The 18,673-nt window shown below is 34.2% G+C and overlaps 1 protein-coding gene and 1 long non-coding RNA gene across 5 annotated transcripts in view; one reads left to right on the top strand and one right to left on the bottom strand.

The window, feature by feature from the left end:
- LOC144980970 (uncharacterized) overlaps positions 1-3,454 on the top strand; it is a 35,595-nt gene extending 32,141 nt beyond the window's left edge. For all 3 annotated transcript variants that reach the window (XM_078928994.1, XM_078928996.1, XM_078928995.1), the window contains exons 4-5: positions 519-729; positions 2,298-3,454. In XM_078928994.1, the coding sequence (XP_078785120.1) occupies positions 519-729; positions 2,298-2,735 (649 nt within the window). In that variant the 3' untranslated portion in view covers positions 2,736-3,454. The remainder of the gene's footprint in view (positions 1-518; positions 730-2,297) is intronic.
- Positions 3,455-4,337: 883 nt separating this feature from the next.
- Positions 4,338-13,443, bottom strand: LOC144980971 (uncharacterized). 2 transcript variants are annotated; one of them, XR_013646991.1, is made up of 5 exons: positions 13,281-13,443; positions 9,994-10,037; positions 8,744-8,858; positions 8,483-8,573; positions 4,338-7,203 (listed from the first exon to the last, which is right to left on the bottom strand). It is a non-coding gene; the product is annotated as an uncharacterized LOC144980971 (long non-coding RNA). The 2 variants fall into 2 exon arrangements; XR_013646992.1 differs by lacking the exon at positions 13,281-13,443 and adding an exon at positions 12,724-12,927.
- Positions 13,444-18,673: the final 5,230 nt, after the last annotated feature.

Raw genomic sequence — 18,673 nt, 5'->3', positions numbered from 1 at the left:
GGTATTTTTTGTTTTCTTCTTTTAATCTTCAATCAATAAATGAATGAACAAATAAATAAATAAATAATATCAAAGGCATTTTTAAAAAAACGCAATGTGTAAGCGTTTGATATTTGATTTATTATTATGACTATTATTATTATTTTTATTATTATTATCATTCCTTCAGCCATTATTATCAAAGATCTAAATTTAAAGATATCTTTAGATATGTCCTGTGAAGCATAACCGAACAGAGTTATTCGGCTTGTTTATGTTTGATTTGCAATATGCATTCCACTCCACTCCTCTTTTTGTGATTGTAAACGAATTTTTTGTTTTGTTTTTCAATTAATGCTCAATAACATTCAATTATAGTCAGCAATAATTCCTATCTTTTTAAAGCTACAGAGGGTGGGTTAAACTCGGGACTCCATGATTCGTGTGGCTTAGAATATAAGATGTACATAAAACTTCATCAAATTCAATATCTATCTATCCATAGACCTATTCGATTTCTCCATAATTTCCATCCTCAGCCCTGAGGCCCTCTCATTGGACACGACATTTAGCAACGACACAGCCGAGAGACAAACATACCAGTTCAAGTTTTCAAAGTCGAGGACCACCAAAGTAGAAGTCTCCTTCCAAAAAGGTTTCACACTGGGCGGTAAGGCAAGCTTCAGCATTGGAGCGCCAAAAGTTCTTGGGGGTGGTGAGCTTGGCTTGGAGACTGAGATGCAATATAGCGTGAGTATTGTTATATATTCTGGAAAAGGATGTGTAAAAAACCCAAATTAAATGCACTATAGGTACCAAATATTTAATAGGAGTAGGAACTTAATAATCATAAACTATATTTTAAGACATCCACATGAGTAATGTTATTGTGTGTTCTTGAAAAGGGTGTATCAAAAACCCTGGCCAATTTAAATGCACTATACCAAACCTTTAAGAGTAGGAACTTAATAAAAATAAACTTTAGAACATCCACCTGAGCAAAATTGCTTGATTATATCAACTTCTATTGCGCAGAAAATAGAGTTTTAAATGTTGAAGTGATGATTGATACCAAAATTTAGATCAGGGTCGGAGTTGATCAGGTTATTGTTATACTATGACGGATCCTCGAGTAACGAACTATTTTTACTGCCATCCACTTACAAACATACATTTTGGCCAGGATAATGTTATTGAAAGACTAAAAATGACCCCCTAAACAACCCCCCTCCCCCGAGTGAGACCCAATTAAAGTCTCGGGTTTATAATTTGTGACCCAACATATCTAAACGGTATTATGTCAGGATGGCCCAGATGTCAAAAAGTGGTTTTGACGTTAAAATGATAAAAAATGTTAGCTTTCATTTTTTGCCACTTTATACAACTCAAATCCACGGCCCCCCAATAAAACATATAAACTTAACTCAGGCTTCATAATTATGACTAGACATTCAATTTTAGCATTCAAAGCAATCCAACATAATACCGTTTACAGGTCACATTTATTTTTTTTTTAAATTGGGGGTCATCTTAATCTACTGATGAGAATAAAAAATGGTCATTGTAAATATACCTCCTCCCCCCCCCCCCACCCCCTAAAAAAAATGTTTTATCAGCCTTGGGCTCCTCTCTTTTTGGAGATTTCAATTTCAAGTTAGAGCTGGAGGTGGGCTATGTTTGTATTTATGAGGATTCCTCCTGGTCCAACCAATCCATTCCTATTTTTGTTGTCAATCGGTTTTGCTACACTTAAACTTAAAGGTAATTTCAGCATCAGAAAATGTTTTTTACACAACATAGATAGATGGACTAAAGACCGATTTATCGTCCAGAACAGAAACGCGAAGGTATTAGGGCTTAGGAAGAAATCAAATGAGACTATATTATATCCACGCAGAGCCAACCAAAGTTTTACACTACCCATTTAATGAACACTTGATCCCCATGTAATTCAACAGCACAAAGAGAGATGAATTTTTACAAAATGAGAAATATATCATCACTCATTTTAGATAAACACACAAAAGGCTCCAGTCAGGTATGGGGAAAGCCAAGCCCTCTCATTCCAGGACATAATCAGAAAACAGCAGATAAAATAAATTAATATGGCTGCGCTGTCTCTATGGACGCTTGTCGTGAATGTGTGTTACTTTGAGTGTGTCAGTCTGTTTCTAAGTAGTATCCAATTATTAATTTGTTTCCATAAATCTCTGTCCAGTGCAAGTGTTCTTAGCTTTTCTTAACTATAATAATAAGTGTTACATTAGATAATATTATGTAAACAATTATAATTCACATAACATTTTTATTATTCACAGATTACTAAAAGTGAAGGCCAATCGTTTGAAGAGACCATGAACATGGAGGCAACAAGTGATATCGCTGTAGGACCCAAGAGCAACTACGTGGCAAATGTGCAGATGGAGGAACGTAGTGTCCACGCCAGTTTTCAGGTTCGCACCCGCATGTCCATGCCTCAGGGAAAAGCACCAATTTACATCAGACGAAGGAAAGATAATTCTCTGGTGTATGTGTTTAGTGTTAAAAATCTAAAGTCTATGTTCGAATCGGAAAAGATGTGTGTCAAAGTTGAGGAGGGTGATAAAATTGCTTCGGATAAAATTGATTTCATTACAGAGGGTTACATAAAAGGCAGCCTAGCACTGGATCATAAGATTAACTTGACTAGTGATGAAACAGAGGAAGAGAAAACCAAAGCCAAAATCAGGAGGTTTCAGATCAGCGAAGATGATTGAGATTGAATCAATGACCTAGGATTGATTCATCTAAGATGTTTGTGAATATCAAACTACACATCATTTTGTATTTGTTTCATAACATTTGATCGAATTGCAGGGTCAAAGAGGATTTTACTTTGATGTGCTTTGATTATCATTTCAGTGGATCATTATTTGATTAGTTGATTTCATTAATCAAACGAGATAATTTGTATTTTATTTGTATGAGTAAAAAAGATAAATTAAGGACAAAATAATACTGCAACAATAGGCATTTTTACAGTCACATATCCAATCGAATTCTGATATAACAGAACTTGTGGGACCTTGATATAGGTGGACAAGTACTGTCATGTTATAGTTTATGTCCTAACTAATTGGAAATTAGTTCTCATGTTATTTTTATGAATAAAGTATAAGTTATATTATATTTATGCCCCATAGTGTCGATCTGGTGTTATGTCTGAATGATCTTGATGAAGAAAATTGAGTTTAAAGTTAAAATAATAAGACAACAGAAATGAGTGTTTTGAGGTATAAGAAACAAAACTCAATGAATGCATCTATTTCTACTAGGATTATTCTATATGTTACGCTTAAAATTGAAATTTATGAATTTGGGTCACCCGACATAACAGTTTAGTAGAGCTTGGCCACGTTTACTCCTGTCAATCAATGTAATTTTCTTGAGATTTATATATATTTTCTTTAATAAAAATTATTTCATAATTTCTTTACTAGAGTATTTATTCCCCAAGTTCCTATTTCACAATTCCGACAAGAGGCAAATTACAACAATTTGTGATATGACCAAGTTGGTTCTCTTGGAGCAATGCTATAGTATGGGTTCTTGTCATATTTGGTACAGACTTAAAACGGGGATTTGATCTGTCACCATTCCATGACAACTTCATGTTAAAAGCGAATCTATCATGAGTGGATTTCACTCTGCCATACACTGACAAAACACAATTTTCTCATTTTGACCAGAAAACTTATAGTGCAAATACCGATCATTTAACATTTTCTCACCTTGTCAAAAGCCTTTTAAATCTGTAAAGATCAAAACGAAATAAAATGTGTTTTGCCAGAGAATAACAGAACTGTAAATTATTAATATATGCAATGCTTTGCTCTTTATTGAGACTGCTTTTCCACAATCTATATATAAATATGTAATTTGTAATAAACTTAGAAAATATAGTAATATCTTGGACTCAAATTTAAAAAAATAAAATTCAAGTTGAATTAGGCTACTAGTTTTGACTGTAGAAACTTCATTGAAATGGGTGCCGGAACAATCTACCTATAGCATCCCTCTCATTAGCTCCCATTATTGTCAAAAGTTATGAATTGCTATTCGACATATGCCCCTGATAGGTTAGATCAACTCTAACGTATCATTATTACAAAAAAAACAAAAAAACACACACACAAGAAAATGGGAATTGTCAAAAATATGAGGGTCAAATAAGTAATTTCTCTAATATGAAGAAAGTACGAAACTCACTGCCTTTGACTCATACAGATGGGTACATAAAAAAAAGCCAAATTAAACTAAAACAAACAAACAATCAACAAAAACAGAAGAAATAACATGATCATATTAAAAGAACTGAATCAGGTGAAAACATCAAGTTTAATCATCATTTTGAGAAAAGTAAACATAACTTGCAATATACAAGGTTGGAGAAAGTATAATGTTATCAAGAAGGAGTATATCATAATTTAATCTATCTAGTATTTAGTAGGAAAACTTTTTTTTTACCAGAAATTCTCAACAAAAGTAACTATTGTGTTTTAAAAATCACAATTGAGGCAATGTTAGCTCAATAGGTAGTACCACCGTACTAACACTAACACGTCAACAGATTTGGTGTGACGAATCTATAATAGGAATATTTCTCTAAATCACCTATCACTCCTTTCCATCAAGCAAAGCCCTTAGGTTGTCACATTTAGATCCGGCTGTGAATACTCTCTAATTTAAAAAGGTAGCAAGTAACTTGCTATTTATTTTAATCCATGGAAATTGAGATAAACTGGATCTCCACAAATTATAGGCTTGATGATTCATGGACAGAACTGCCATATATTGACAAAATGTCTTTTTATCTTTGGTCGACACCATTTTACTTTATACTAATCTTGTCAATATTTCTTAAACCTGATATTTCAAAGAAGCTTTTTTTGATATGTTGGTAGTCATTTTTGAGGACTGATGATTGATCAAACGTTTTCTGGGCATAACATAAAACAGCATTTGGTTCGCGTACAGCAAATTTCAACTGTGAATATTAATAGTTGAGGAATAAATGCTCATCAAGATTAAAAACTTTTGAGTGTGTATAGAATTAAGCTTAAAATATAATTGACTGACTGAATATATAGCTGAATATATCAATAATAATATATAAATGTAATAAATATTGATATTTTGTGATTGTGAATTACAAAAGTGTAAATCTGAAATAAATGCAACACAGGAAGTAATAAAAAAAATGTAATATATCTTATTAAAATGATGTAAATAAAAAGCAAAAATTGCAATAGATAAGACAAAAATAACGATAGCTTTTGGGGTTTTAAAAATAAATTCTAAATGCAAACTGATTAAAATTGTTTACAGGTGATGCATCGTCCTATGCATGCATTATTTGCTGAATCTACTTTGAAATGTAAATTTTGTTTGTTTGTTGCTTTAGGTCTCTTCCAACACAATTGAGGTTATATGAGAGACCGCTGAAACAAAAAAACAAGCAATCTAACAAAAATAGTACAAATGTAAATCAAAATCATAACCTAAAGATATCATAAGCTAAACTATAAATAACCAAGAACAAACAGGCAGAAGATTTACAGAAAAAAAAAAAATCCCCTGTCAAAAATACAATCACAAACCAAAGAAGCAGGATAGGCTAGTAACGAGAAGAAGAAACGACATCACTATCGGATCGTACACCCATGCGAACATCATAGGTATATGATTCAAGGGTGATGCTCCCATCCAACCACCCGCTGAAATGTAAATCTGCGCTGAAGTAAACGCAATAAATGATAAGCAAAGGGTAAGACAGCTCAACTAAAAAACAACAAATCAAACAAAATACATTGTATGCCTACCATAGTGAAAAGGATTTGAGAATAGCACTTTTTAGGTGGTATGCAATCATTTTGAAATGAGACATGATTGAGTATTTGATAGAGATTATCGACATTCTTAACCAAATCAGTCAAAATGGTACTGTCAAAAAATTATACCAAGTTTAATTACCCCAAAAATAAAGGCACTTGTAAGAAAGTAATATAAATGGGAATAACTGAGAAATCAGAACAGGGGTAATCTATGTGTCTAACCTGAGAGTGGTCAGAGACTCATCCAGACAGTGACAGGTTCCACTCTCTCTCTTTGGCGAAGGGCCCATAGGAACAATAGTGCATTTATTTCACGTATGACAAATTGAAAGATTACAAATAGATGAGTCACTGTGAAACCACACAACAACAGGCTTGACACAGCTAGAAAACATACAATCTGTATTATCTTTGCAAAATATTTGCATTTCAAGAAAAAAAAACAAGACAAAACTGTGTTAACTTAAATGCAATTTTTCAATCTAAGAAGTAGATTGGAATATGGAAATGACTCCAAGTTTATGTAAATCAAACCAATTTGACTTAATCCTCACACAAAAAGGAGACGTTCAAAAATCAGTAATTTAAAAAAACAAAACAAAAAAAAACTATGGAAGGATCTAGTTTTCATCAGCTTCTTTTGGTTGAATTATGAAAAAAAATAATCAAATTCCGAGTCCAGCACCAAATGGATAGAGCAAAAATATATTCTCTAGTGCCAAAAAAGTGTGGACCAAAAATGTATTCCTGCTACTCTTTTGGTGTCAGTCTCTATGATTAAAAAAAAAAAAAAAAATTTTGAACCCAGAAAACGAAATGGAAGGTAGATCGTTTCTTAATCCTTTGAATAAAATAATATTGACATTTTTGTGTTGAAATGTTACAAAAACTTGCCTATTGACACAGCTTCGCCTACCAATTTTATCTGTGGCAAATCAACACAGAGCGTTCAAAGTTATTCATAAAGGACATGAACTACTATTACTATCAATATCAAAGTCAATAGTTATTTGAATAAAAACAATAATTTCATACCAAATTGTAAAGAAAATACACCACAACGTGTCACGTCACTTGTATGACCAAGGGTAAAATCTTGTGAAAATAGATAAAATTTTGTACATATCGAGAAAAAATTTAAACTTTGACAAATATGAAAAAAACAAAACAACAGACTGATGTAAAGGGGTCTTTGTTGCATAACGAATCTAAATATCCAGGCCATCATCCTCATCAAATAAGGGAGGTAACCGCTGACAAACTTGGCAAACTAGAAATAATCATTGAGATCCAGTTCCTCGTGTTTCTTCAATACCACATTGAAGTTAGCTTTGTTAAGGCTGGTACTTTTCTGTGGAAGACACAATTAAAAAATACATCTAAAAAATTAAGATTGAACTTATCCAAGACGATTAAAAATAGAAATACTTTTCAATACAATATGTCATCCAAATACCATGAAGCTCAGCCAAATGCCAAATGCACAGCAGAAATGTGACAAGGGTTTTTTAATACAAACTTAACTTAGAATTAACGTCAAACTAAATTATACTTTTCTCCAATTACACCAGAAATAGATATGTGATGATGACACTTTAATTCATATTTTGAACCACAGTACAAATAAACATAGACAGGATCGTGCACTTGTGTCAAGCAGCTGTGACTTTTAGTGACTTCAACCCTTTACCACCCCCAAGTCGTTTAGAGCCTTATGGCTATGCCGCATGACTTTGTCCTGGTTTCTATTTTATTGAATGCACAGTAAAATTGTTTGCTACACAACGTGTAACTAGATCATAATGACAAAAACAATGCCTTTGTCATAGCAACAACATGGCCGCCATGAGTTTAGAATTGGCTAAATTTGATCACTTGGTTTTCGTACAGCAATAAATAGACATAAAGAGACAAATCAAAGTTAAAATAAAACATATGGACAAATTGATATAATCAACACTTCATTAAACAAAATTCAAGGCTGGACAGTCAAACAAAAAAAATAAGAGGTTGCCAAATACGGTAAAAAATTAAGAGAGGTTTTTTTCCTTGCTGTTCCATCATTAAAATACGCTCACTTACCGACTTGAACTATCAATCGAAAAAATAATATCAATTTTGTTTATTCTTGTCCTAAACTCTCAAACATAAAATGTGATGGTAGTTATATAAAATATTCATATTGTTTTCGTGAATTTTATTATGTTTTGTACAAATATTTGAGATCTCATTCTCATCACAACTAGTGGGCTGTTACATGCCACAACAAAGTGTCACAATTTCAATCACACTCACAGCTGAAAACAAGAATTTGTTGAGCTTTTTTACAAATGCGATACCACAGCCATCAAGCAACCCACATTAAAACTCCTATAAAGTTTCATAACATTGTGCTACTTTTAATGGCAATTTTTTATTATTGGAGTGGTATAGGAATAAAGCTGAAATTTTCCTCTTTTAAAATATATCAAATTTAGCGCTGTATACATTTTGATGGCTGAGGATTTAATGATTGAATGACACGTTTTTTAAATGTCATTTTCTTGGTACGCTACGCAAAATATACATTATATACATATATATTTTTCTGCCCTATCTGATGATGTCTATCGTAAAACAAAGACACAAACCTTGGATAGTGCACCTGCTGGAAACATCTTGGATGTGTTTCTTCTTATCACTTCACCACCTTTGCGAGCTTCAAAAACAGCCACAGATTTTCTATTGATAAAAAAAATAAAAAATAATAAGACCATCACATTGAAATGAATACTGTTATGTCAATTAGTGACTTCAATAACCTGGATATTCTAGATCTCGGACAGGTTAACTTAACAATTAATGTTGAATGTGGGCTAGTACTTCCACAAAATTCCATTTTGGCAACTTACCCATCAACAGGAGGTTGAATATCAAAAGAGAAATCTTTCTCTTTACATGTAGACAGTTCCTTGGAAGACCGATCGTAGCTCAGTTGACATCCTTTATCATCTATTCCACAGTCCACTTGAATAGATAGAATATAACAAATGGAATATAATGACTGAATTCAAAACAAAGACAGACAGTGAGAGATCATGCTAAAGCAATTAAATTTCTCTTTACCAAAACTGTGACAACCTTTAATGCTATCAAATATTAGAAATTCTAGTATTAAGTGATCTAAGGCTGCAAACTGAGTACATTCATTTTCCCCTCCGGTCCGTCTTGCCCTCCATTTGACCTTTCCTCTCAGTCGGTCTCTTGTTTTATCATAGCAACATGAGTGCAACTCACTCATTTTTAGTTGCTGACCTGAACAGCAACTGAACACAAACGTTTTATCTCGGAATTAATATTTCTTTCAGTTTCCTAAAAACGAAGTGAAACAACATACAGTATTTCTTTGTTAATGTTTTTAGAACACTTTTGGATGATCAGTTCTCACAAAATAAATGTTTGAATAGTAATATAAGCATATTAGGTTACACATAGTTTTGTTTACTGGTATATTTCATTTGTTTGTTGTCAGTACATTATAGAAATGTGTAGTGTCTATGACACCCTGGTTATACACGAACAGGAGATGAAAAAGAATGCAGTTTACAGCCTCTATATCCATATCATTATCCATCATTTGACACAGTTTACAAAAGAGCTCGTTTTATTCCAAGAAGAAAAGAGAAAGTAAACAACAGTTTGTGCCATTTCATCGATTCAAAATAAGTAAACTGTTTTTCACATTTTTGTCATCTCCTTCTTAAAAATGACTGTTTGTAACACACAAATATAACTATACATGTAGTCAGTCCATAAAAGTTATTTTAAAAATTAATTAATGATCATTGATAAAAAAGATTATCATTTCATATTCCAAATTCCAAGTTAAGCTAAAATTACTAACTTTCACTTAATTTTTGGTGTTAATCTTATTGCATGGCCTATATATATATAAAATAAAATATTATCAGCCCCCTCCGTGTCTACATACAAAGTGTACAGGGCATATTTTGTGAGGTAATAAAACTTGCTTTTCATTCGATAAAATGGTTTCATTGAGGGACATCACAATCATCTTTCAATAAGACTAAGCAAAGATGATTCCTTTTCATGCAGCCAATCCATAAGAAGTTAAAACAATAAAATGAAAACACTATTTTACCTTCCTCCATTGCAGAGTTTTAGTCAGTAATGATCTCTTTTAATCTGAAATAAAAAATAAATAAACAGAAGTCTGATGGAGCTTATCGTAAAACACTTAGAATATCCCTTTTCAAAGAACATGGGAACATGTCCCAAACATGATCTGAACCAGGTGTCCAGCTAGAAAAAAGAATGGGTCATGATAGGCTTCATGTCATTTTCTAATTAGTTACCCATTGAAGACATGGAATGATTCCATTTTTGAAAGGGATATTTATTTTTTTGAATTCTTGAAAAGAATTTTTAAAATCTTACAACGTTCTGAAGGTCTAAAATTGTTCCAATCGTTCACATAAGGGCGTGGTGGTCTAGCCCGTCAAAAGTCAAAATTGTTCATATAATATATGGACACTACATCCTAGCCCGTCAAAAGTCAAAATTGTTCATATAAATATATGGGCACTACATCCTAGCCCGTCAAAAGTCAAAATTGTTCATATAAATATATGGACACTACATCCTAGCCCGTCAAAAGTGTTCATATAAATATATGGGCACTACATCCTAGCCCGTCAAAAGTCAAAATTGTTCATATAAATATATGGACACTACATCCTAGCCCGTCAAAAGTGTTCATATAAATATATGGGCACTACATCCTAGCCCGTCAAAAGTCAAAATTGTTCATATAAATATATGGGCACTACATCCTAGCCCGTCAAAAGTCAAAATCGTTCAAGAAAAACACATGTATCGAGTGCTACTACCTAGCCCCATAAAAAATTACATTGTTCAAATTGTTCAAACACATTTATTGGGCGCTACTTCATAGCCCCGTCAGCTCTTCTCTTCACGAGCACAAACACAATAACCAATATCGCTCGGAGAGTAGTGTATGATACAAATATACTGACTATATTATTAGGCCCTTTTAACTTTGGCTGTAACATCCAAAACACAATTCTGGCCAACGCACAGGCACAACACATATCGCCTGAGAGCCCATATTAGGATTCGATATAAAACACTGGCCATTTTGGGCCCTTTTTTTACTTTTGGCTACAACATAGCCAAAACAGAATTCCCAGCCAACACACAGACCGTACAGGTCTTTTTTCTGACCTCAAATCGCAAATTGCCTTGAAAATAGGCACAAGCCAATACATAGGACATGGTATCTAAAGGTATCTCGGTTGATGTATAAGATTAATGAGGGTGTCTTAACATTGATGGAACATGATAACCCTCCGTTCTTTCATAAAATTCATGGGGTACACCACCCACGGGCGAATACAAGGGAGTCCCTATACCAAAACCCATCCAACACTCACAAAATATTTAATTATATGGGTTGGATTCTAATTCTACCCAAGACCTTGATGGGTAGGACAACTATCTCCCTTTTTTACCTAGCAGGCATTTCTTAATGCATGGAAGTGAGCCTTTATAACTTTAAGGGGCAAAAATTCTCTTAACACAGTGGAAACTGAAGAAAAACATCGTTTTTTCTCTAATTCTGAGACCAAATTCCTGTAAAATAAAAACCCGTAATATTTCTAATTCCATATATCCGTAATTGTCACCAAATTTCCATAACAATTACGGACGATCCGTAAAAGCAAAACCATCAAATTTTCTAGGACACACCCATATCAAATTGCTTTCACTCCAATATTGTGAAAACAGCCATAAAAATATAAAAAAATAATCAGGTGATTTTGTTTTAATGAAATTTCCTTTTATGTCATTACCGTTACCTTCAACAGACTTACTTCGGGTGTTGACCTCAAGTGGGTCAGTAGTGAATAGGTAATTTGGGAGACCTTCCCCACATTCTTCAAGGTAGCTTCACTTTTATATTGCCATTTTAACCGTGGATCTTTTATCGGATGTTTATTAAATTTGTCAATTAGTAGTAGTAGTAGCATTTTAAAAGCTGTAGACCAAACCTTGATTGATTGCTATTTCCTAATATGACCATTGTTTTTGTTCTCCGCCGCCATTGTCGTTGAAGAATAGACACCGAGATAACCACACCTCTCGGGCAGTCGTCGTGATGTAAACAATGGCAGTGATTGGTAACATCACGAACTACACAGGTTTTACTACAGATAACATGTGTCTTAGTAAAATACCCACTGTTCACCTGTTTGATGAATAGAACCAACACAGAAAACTGTGTAAGCTTAAACATTTATGTGATAACTAGTTACCCATTTGTTGGTATAAAAACATTATAACAATGATCAGAGAGAGGTCGATTCCATTCACATTATTATTTATAAACAACCAACCATGCTTGTCCGACCACGTTTGAAGGTGTGTCACAAATTCCATGTTTTGATTGGTCAAAAATCTACTGGTTAATTGAATGAAAGGTAGGGCAGAGCAGTCCTAGGGTTTGTTTTTTTTTCAGGGTCCCGGGTTTCTTTTTTATATTACGAGTTAGTCAAAGTAAAGGTCTCCTAGAGTTTTTGTTTTTCCTTTTAGGGTTAGTTAAAGGTACTCCTCAGTTTTATTTTTTTTAATTTTAGGATTGTTTTTTAAGTGAATAATGAATACTTGGGTTGTTTCCCTGCGCTCGAGGAATGTGCGGGGGGCCTCCTGCTCTGAGGTTGAACATCGTTATAATTATAATCATTAATTGGCTATTATAATCACAACTGGCTAACTAGATAACTTCTTGAATAGGATGGAATGACTACTTATAAAATATAGGATAACAATTAAGACTAGTACTAATACAAACCAGGAAGCAAGATCACTGTTATGATTACGACTATGATGACTATTAACAGACGGTTCTGTTAAAAGTGAAAAAAAAAACAACTGTATAGATCAATTCACAGCAACACAGTGGATTACTACAACTTTTTTTCCTCCCATCTGACTCTTGTTTTGTTGGGAACCCTCTGTAGAGCTCGGTCGTGCAGTCTGCATACATCCCTCGCCCAATCGACCGTCGATAATCAACGAGAGGTCGTTGTCATGGTTGAGTAAATCCCCTCTATTATTAATATTATCACGAGCATCATCGCTCCTAATCTCACTCATTATACTTATAGACGTCTACTGTACTGAATGCAGAATTTCTATGCCATTTCAAATGACTTAATTCTAATATCATTTCTCTAGATAGTGATAGTGATAGATACTTGTCATAAATTTCATTTCCTGAAAAAGAACGAATGAATCATTCAGAATGTTATTTGAACTGTCAATTCAATCAGTGAGTGAGCATTAGTCCAGCCGCCAGTCGGTAGAAGTAGAAGTGCCTGAATCATTGTTTAATATTTTATGATTTACCTTGGGGGAATGGGGAAAGAGGATGAAAGCAATCCTATCTGTATAGCTTTTTGTTTGGTCTCTGTGGCTCCAACCCTTTGCCTTTATTATCTTGTTTCGTTGTGTCCGATCACTCACACCGATCACTGGTCAGGGTTGCCAGATTATTTTTCAACAAAATGCCAGGGGAAGACTCAAAAAATGCCAAAACACTCAAAAAAATGCCAAAGTCTGTTGACTCCACCCCCACTAAGAAAACTACTCACTTTTGATAGACAATTCACTATCATATCCTGGTAGCTTGCGTGTTTTCTTTTCTTTTCTTTTTTTGAATTATACTAAATTTCCTGTTGGGGTAATGAAATAATTAAGAAAAGGTGTCATTTGAAGTATAATATACAAGAAAAGAAAATGCCAAATGAAAATGCCAAATGCCAAATGATTTTTCTAATGCCAAACGGTTTTCAAAAATGCCAGATTTTTGGAATCTGGCATTTAAAATGCCAAACTGGCAATCCTGTCACTGGTGGACCGACCAATCGATGGATTATACTAAAAGTAACTGTGTATTCCGCACGTAAGTGGACTGAATACACAGCTGTGTATTCAGTACAACACACAGCTGTGTATTCAGTATAGAGGAAGAGATTATAAAGGCTAAACTGTTTGTCCAAGCGCGAGAAGGCGTGGTGGTCGGCTGTTTTAGTACAGCGTAACTTTAACCGTGGTTGGGTAAGTTAGGGGTTTGAGCTCCTTTCTAGGCATAATATTTTTCTTTCTTTCTTTTTTTTTTTTTTGTTAGTTTGTACTCCCTTGACAAAAATTATAAAATTTCAACGTCAACACGTTGACACCATTCCTGGTGACTCGAGAAGTTTGATCGACTTTTCACACTTTTTATTTATCCACTTTTGCTCACTTTTAAGTTTATTATTTTAATTTTGGACACAATGAAGACTTTGGAAATGAGACTCTTTCCTGAAAAAGACCTGCAGTTTAATTCGTTCACCTGTAATTCGGGTAAATAGACACGAATTCTAAGCTGACTATTGTGTTTCTCTTACTTATAATGCCAGGTTCAGGCGAAGTTTGTTGGGACAAGGACGACTTTGTATTTGGTGAAATTGCTCTAATTCAATCTGACATAATTTAAAGATGAGAAATCTTGTTTACTTTTTTTTTTAAAGCAAATTAATTGCACAATTTAATTAGTTTAGTACTTCATTATGATAGTTATTGAAATTAATCTACTAAATAAGCTATTGGAACAAAATTTATTTCTTTGTGCATTCCTTGTACGTAACAATATGAGCCCGGAGAAAAACGAAACAAAACGAAGAAACAAAACAAAAACCAAGAAAAAAAAAGAGAACAACTTTATAGTTACTTGAATATGTTTAAGGCAGCAACTGAGAAAGAGGGGGGGGGGGGGGGGCGGGAGAGATTAGAGACAGTGATAGAGAGATAAGAGAAAGAGAGAGATAGATAGATAGATAGATAGATAGAGAGAGAGAGAGTGGAGAGAGAGAGAGAGAGAGAGAGAGAGAGAGAGAGAGAGAGAGAGAGAGGAGATTAAGGACTGCTTTGTAACTACTTGTACAAAGCACGATTTTTAAAAAAACCCTACCAATATCGGCGTTAGCCGCAAGGAAGATGATAGGATCTAAATTCTTTTTCGAACTTTATTGTTAATAAAACATTGAGGTCATAATTCTAGGGCTAGTAGAAAGGAAGAAAGTGGGATACCAGAGAAAAAATTACAGTTTTACAAGTTATATTCGCACACGAGTGAAAAAAAATAAAAGAAGGCAAGGGGGATTGGTTCAAAAAAGGGGACAGATGTAGATTCCAATAGCGGACCATCTCTGTGCTTAGTTTGAGAACACCTAAAAGTCTCATCCAGACACAGGATACAACTAAAACATATAGACTCAAATGCTTACAAATCATTATATAACAAACAAACCAAAAATACAACACTACACAACAGAGAGGTAACTTACAAAGGAAAAAAAACAACTTCATCTCCAAAAACAAACTATAAATTTGACTGTTTCCCTCTCAGTCAATGTCTCCGGCCAGGGCCAGGACAAAACCAAGTTATTTTCTTTTCCAAGACAAGAGCAAGTTGGAAAACGTATAGGGGGTTGGGATGGGAGAAACAGCAAGTGATCTCCCTGTCCATGATTGGGGGGGGGGGGTGGGGGGGGGTCAATTACCCCCTGGGGACAAGTTCGCCATTTAAAAGGCCTACGTAGATAGCATGGTCTGAAACAATTTGGCTGGCATGTCATACGCTCAAATAGTTGCAAATGCAAATTATTATAATATGTAGAGAACATTAAATGCACCGTCTCATTCAAGATCCCAGGCACTTGCTAAACCAAATGGTCCCATTGAAGAACAGGACACATAGAGGTGACAGTTAAATGACATGGAATCCAAATGGTAGAGTATAAAGGGATAAAGAGATTATAATTCAGTCAGGATGTTGACCCATGGAGAGTCCACCAAGAAGGGGTGGGATTATGACGAGTTGCGGTCGTTTTAATTATATATATATATATATATATATATATATATATATATATGTGTGTGTGTGTGTGTGTGTGTGTGTGTGTGTGTTAATTTAAATTGACTGTAGAAACAATATTCTCGGTGTGGCCAATTTTGGTCAAATTGGCCACGCATATGGCCATCTGGCCATCTTGTAGCCACGGTATCTCGTCAATATTTGACATATCGGTATCGAGAATTGTAATCTATTTCAGGCCCCCGATTTCGAGCAACTCTCAATCAAGACTTCCCTAGAGTAAATAAAACGCTGTAAATGGTATGATAAAGCCGTTGAATTGCTATAAATTAGATGGCTGTCCATTTCTGATGTTGCCTATTCTAGGCTCAATATTAATGTCGTCAGTATTGATTAAGGTAACAAGTATAGACGACATTGGTCCTTTTAAAATATTTTTATTTCCAGTGTACTGAATACACACGTGTGTTTTCGGTCCACTTGTATACGGAATACACAGTTCCATAGACTTACCTGTCAGTCTATCAGTGGAACAGGGCTGCCAGATCAATAAATATAAACAGCCAAATATGCTTTGACAAATGGTCCAAAAAAAAAAAATTAAATAAAAAACAAACAAAAAAAAAAAAAAAAGGAAAAAACAAACAAACAAAATACAAACAAAGAAAAAGAAAAAAAAAAGCTAAACGCCTTAAACGAGGCCTTGCTCCTCCGCCAGGCTCACTTTTTATTGCATTTTAACCATGAAATGTGTTCCAATCCTCCCTTCCCACTCCGGATAAAATAATGGTAATGGGATTTTACTTACATTAAAAAAAAAATAATTCTGTTCCTCCCCTAACGCTTCGCTCTTTGGGTAGCCAGGCACACAGAATAGTAAGAGGGGCCTAGTTTATGGACAGGCAGAAAGCCAAAGGCCAGATATTTATTCTACAGCCAGTTAAGGTTTGGACGCCAATATGTACAGAAATTTGACTTAGCGACCACAGTGACTTATTTGGTATTCGAAACATTATCACATTAAAGAAAATGGACCAGATTAAAAAAAAAAAGCTAAATCAATGGCGTAAAAGCCTAAAAAATGGGAACAGGCCAAACGAAAAATTGAAGCCCTTGAAAAAAAAAGCCATATTTCTGAAATTTGGCTTTAAAAATGCCAGGCAGGCAAAAAAATTTCAGGTCAATGGTTTTTTATCAAAAAGAGCTCTTTTATCAAATCGCCATGCCAACGATTTTGGAAAACAAGATGGCGGACTGCCTTACTGGCTGTAATTAACCAGTAGATTTTTAACCAAACAAAACATGGAATTTGTGGGACACCTTCTCACGTGCTCGGACAAACATAGTTGTTTGTTTATAAACAATAGCGTGAATGAACTCGACCTCTCTCTGATCATTGTTTAGTTATTATAATTTATTTTTTTTTGCTTTTTTTTTTTTTTTTTTTTTACTAAATGTGTGACTGGTTATCACACGATTATTTCGATCAGAACGTTTTTAAGCTTTAAGCTTAAGCTTTTCTGTGTTGGCTCTATTTATCAAGTGGTAGTACAATGGGTAATTTATCCAGACACGTGCCATCAAATGTAAAACATGTGTAGTTCGCCCTGTTTACCAATTACTGTTATTGTTTACATTATGACGCCTGTCTGAGAGGCGTGGTTATTTAACTTTATCGAGGTGTCTATCTATTGAGCGACAGGCCCTTCGCTGGCCAAAAGCCCAAAAGTCCACCTGCGCTATCAACTGGCTGTATAAAATAATTCCTTTTTTTTTGTGTATAAAAATTGTGTTTATTAAGGGCATAGCTAAAATTAATCATTTAAAAAAATCACAATTAATATCAAACTAATTATGAAATTTTACCAAAAGGTTTACATTAGAATTAGAATATTTGATGGAAATAATGCCAATAAATTGTTTTGAAAACAATATAATAAGGGAATGGCTCCCCCCCCCCTTCCCTTTTCTAACAACAATTTGGCACGAGTTCTTAGAAAAATTAATAAAGTGATAATAATTGTAACAAATCGTTCGTATATCGGAATTACCAAACAGACATACACACTCGCATAGACGCAAACACACACACACACACACATACACACACACAAGGGATAGCGTGGCTCAGCGGTACGGTCTTTGCTTCGTACCCGAAAGGTACGGAGTTCGATCACCCGCCGCTGCTCTGTGTGGCCCTGAGTTAGTCACTTCGAGTTTCACTTCGGCTGACGCCTGGGTTATTCCAGTCTTTCCTTGGAATAGACTCTGGAGACAATTTTTCCCAATGGGAAATAAAGGGAATTTTGATATTATATATATATATATATATATATATATATATATATATATATATATATATATATATATATATATATATATATATATATATATACACAGCGGCGTGGCGTATTGACGGCATATGGTGGTGCCATGATTAGAAAAAAAAAATTCTAATACAGTGAACACGGTTAAGAGGAGAGAGCACGACATATTAAAAACTCTCTTTTATGGAAGGGTTGGGGAGGGTCGATGGTTTCTACGAGTGGACAAAACTTACAAAAACAAATAATTCATGAAAACAACAAGCCACAACACTGAGATACAAGTCCCGTATGAAAAGGTCTTTGTAATTATTCTTTGTCCACCATTTAAAGGATTGGATTTGGTAGATAATGCAATCAATATGTTATAAATGTAAATCAAAAGAGAAAAAAAAACCTATGACAGAAATTACTTACTTTTAGTACTTGTAAAAAAATCTGCACTGCGATGTTTCATCTCTGCAAATCTTTTTATAATGTGTTTATTGAAATCTGGAATGGCATCTATTTCAGCTTTGTGAATTGACAGAATCATTAATGAATTTAACCGCTCCTGT

The sequence above is a fragment of the Berghia stephanieae genome, chromosome 10 (genome assembly GCF_034508935.2).
Source record: "Berghia stephanieae isolate SIO BIC M18660-M18661 chromosome 10, UCSD_Bste_1.3, whole genome shotgun sequence".
Classification (NCBI taxonomy): Eukaryota; Metazoa; Mollusca; class Gastropoda; order Nudibranchia; family Aeolidiidae; genus Berghia; species Berghia stephanieae.
The sequence above is the reverse complement of the archived record's forward strand: the minus strand, read 5'-3'. Positions and strand labels throughout refer to the sequence as shown.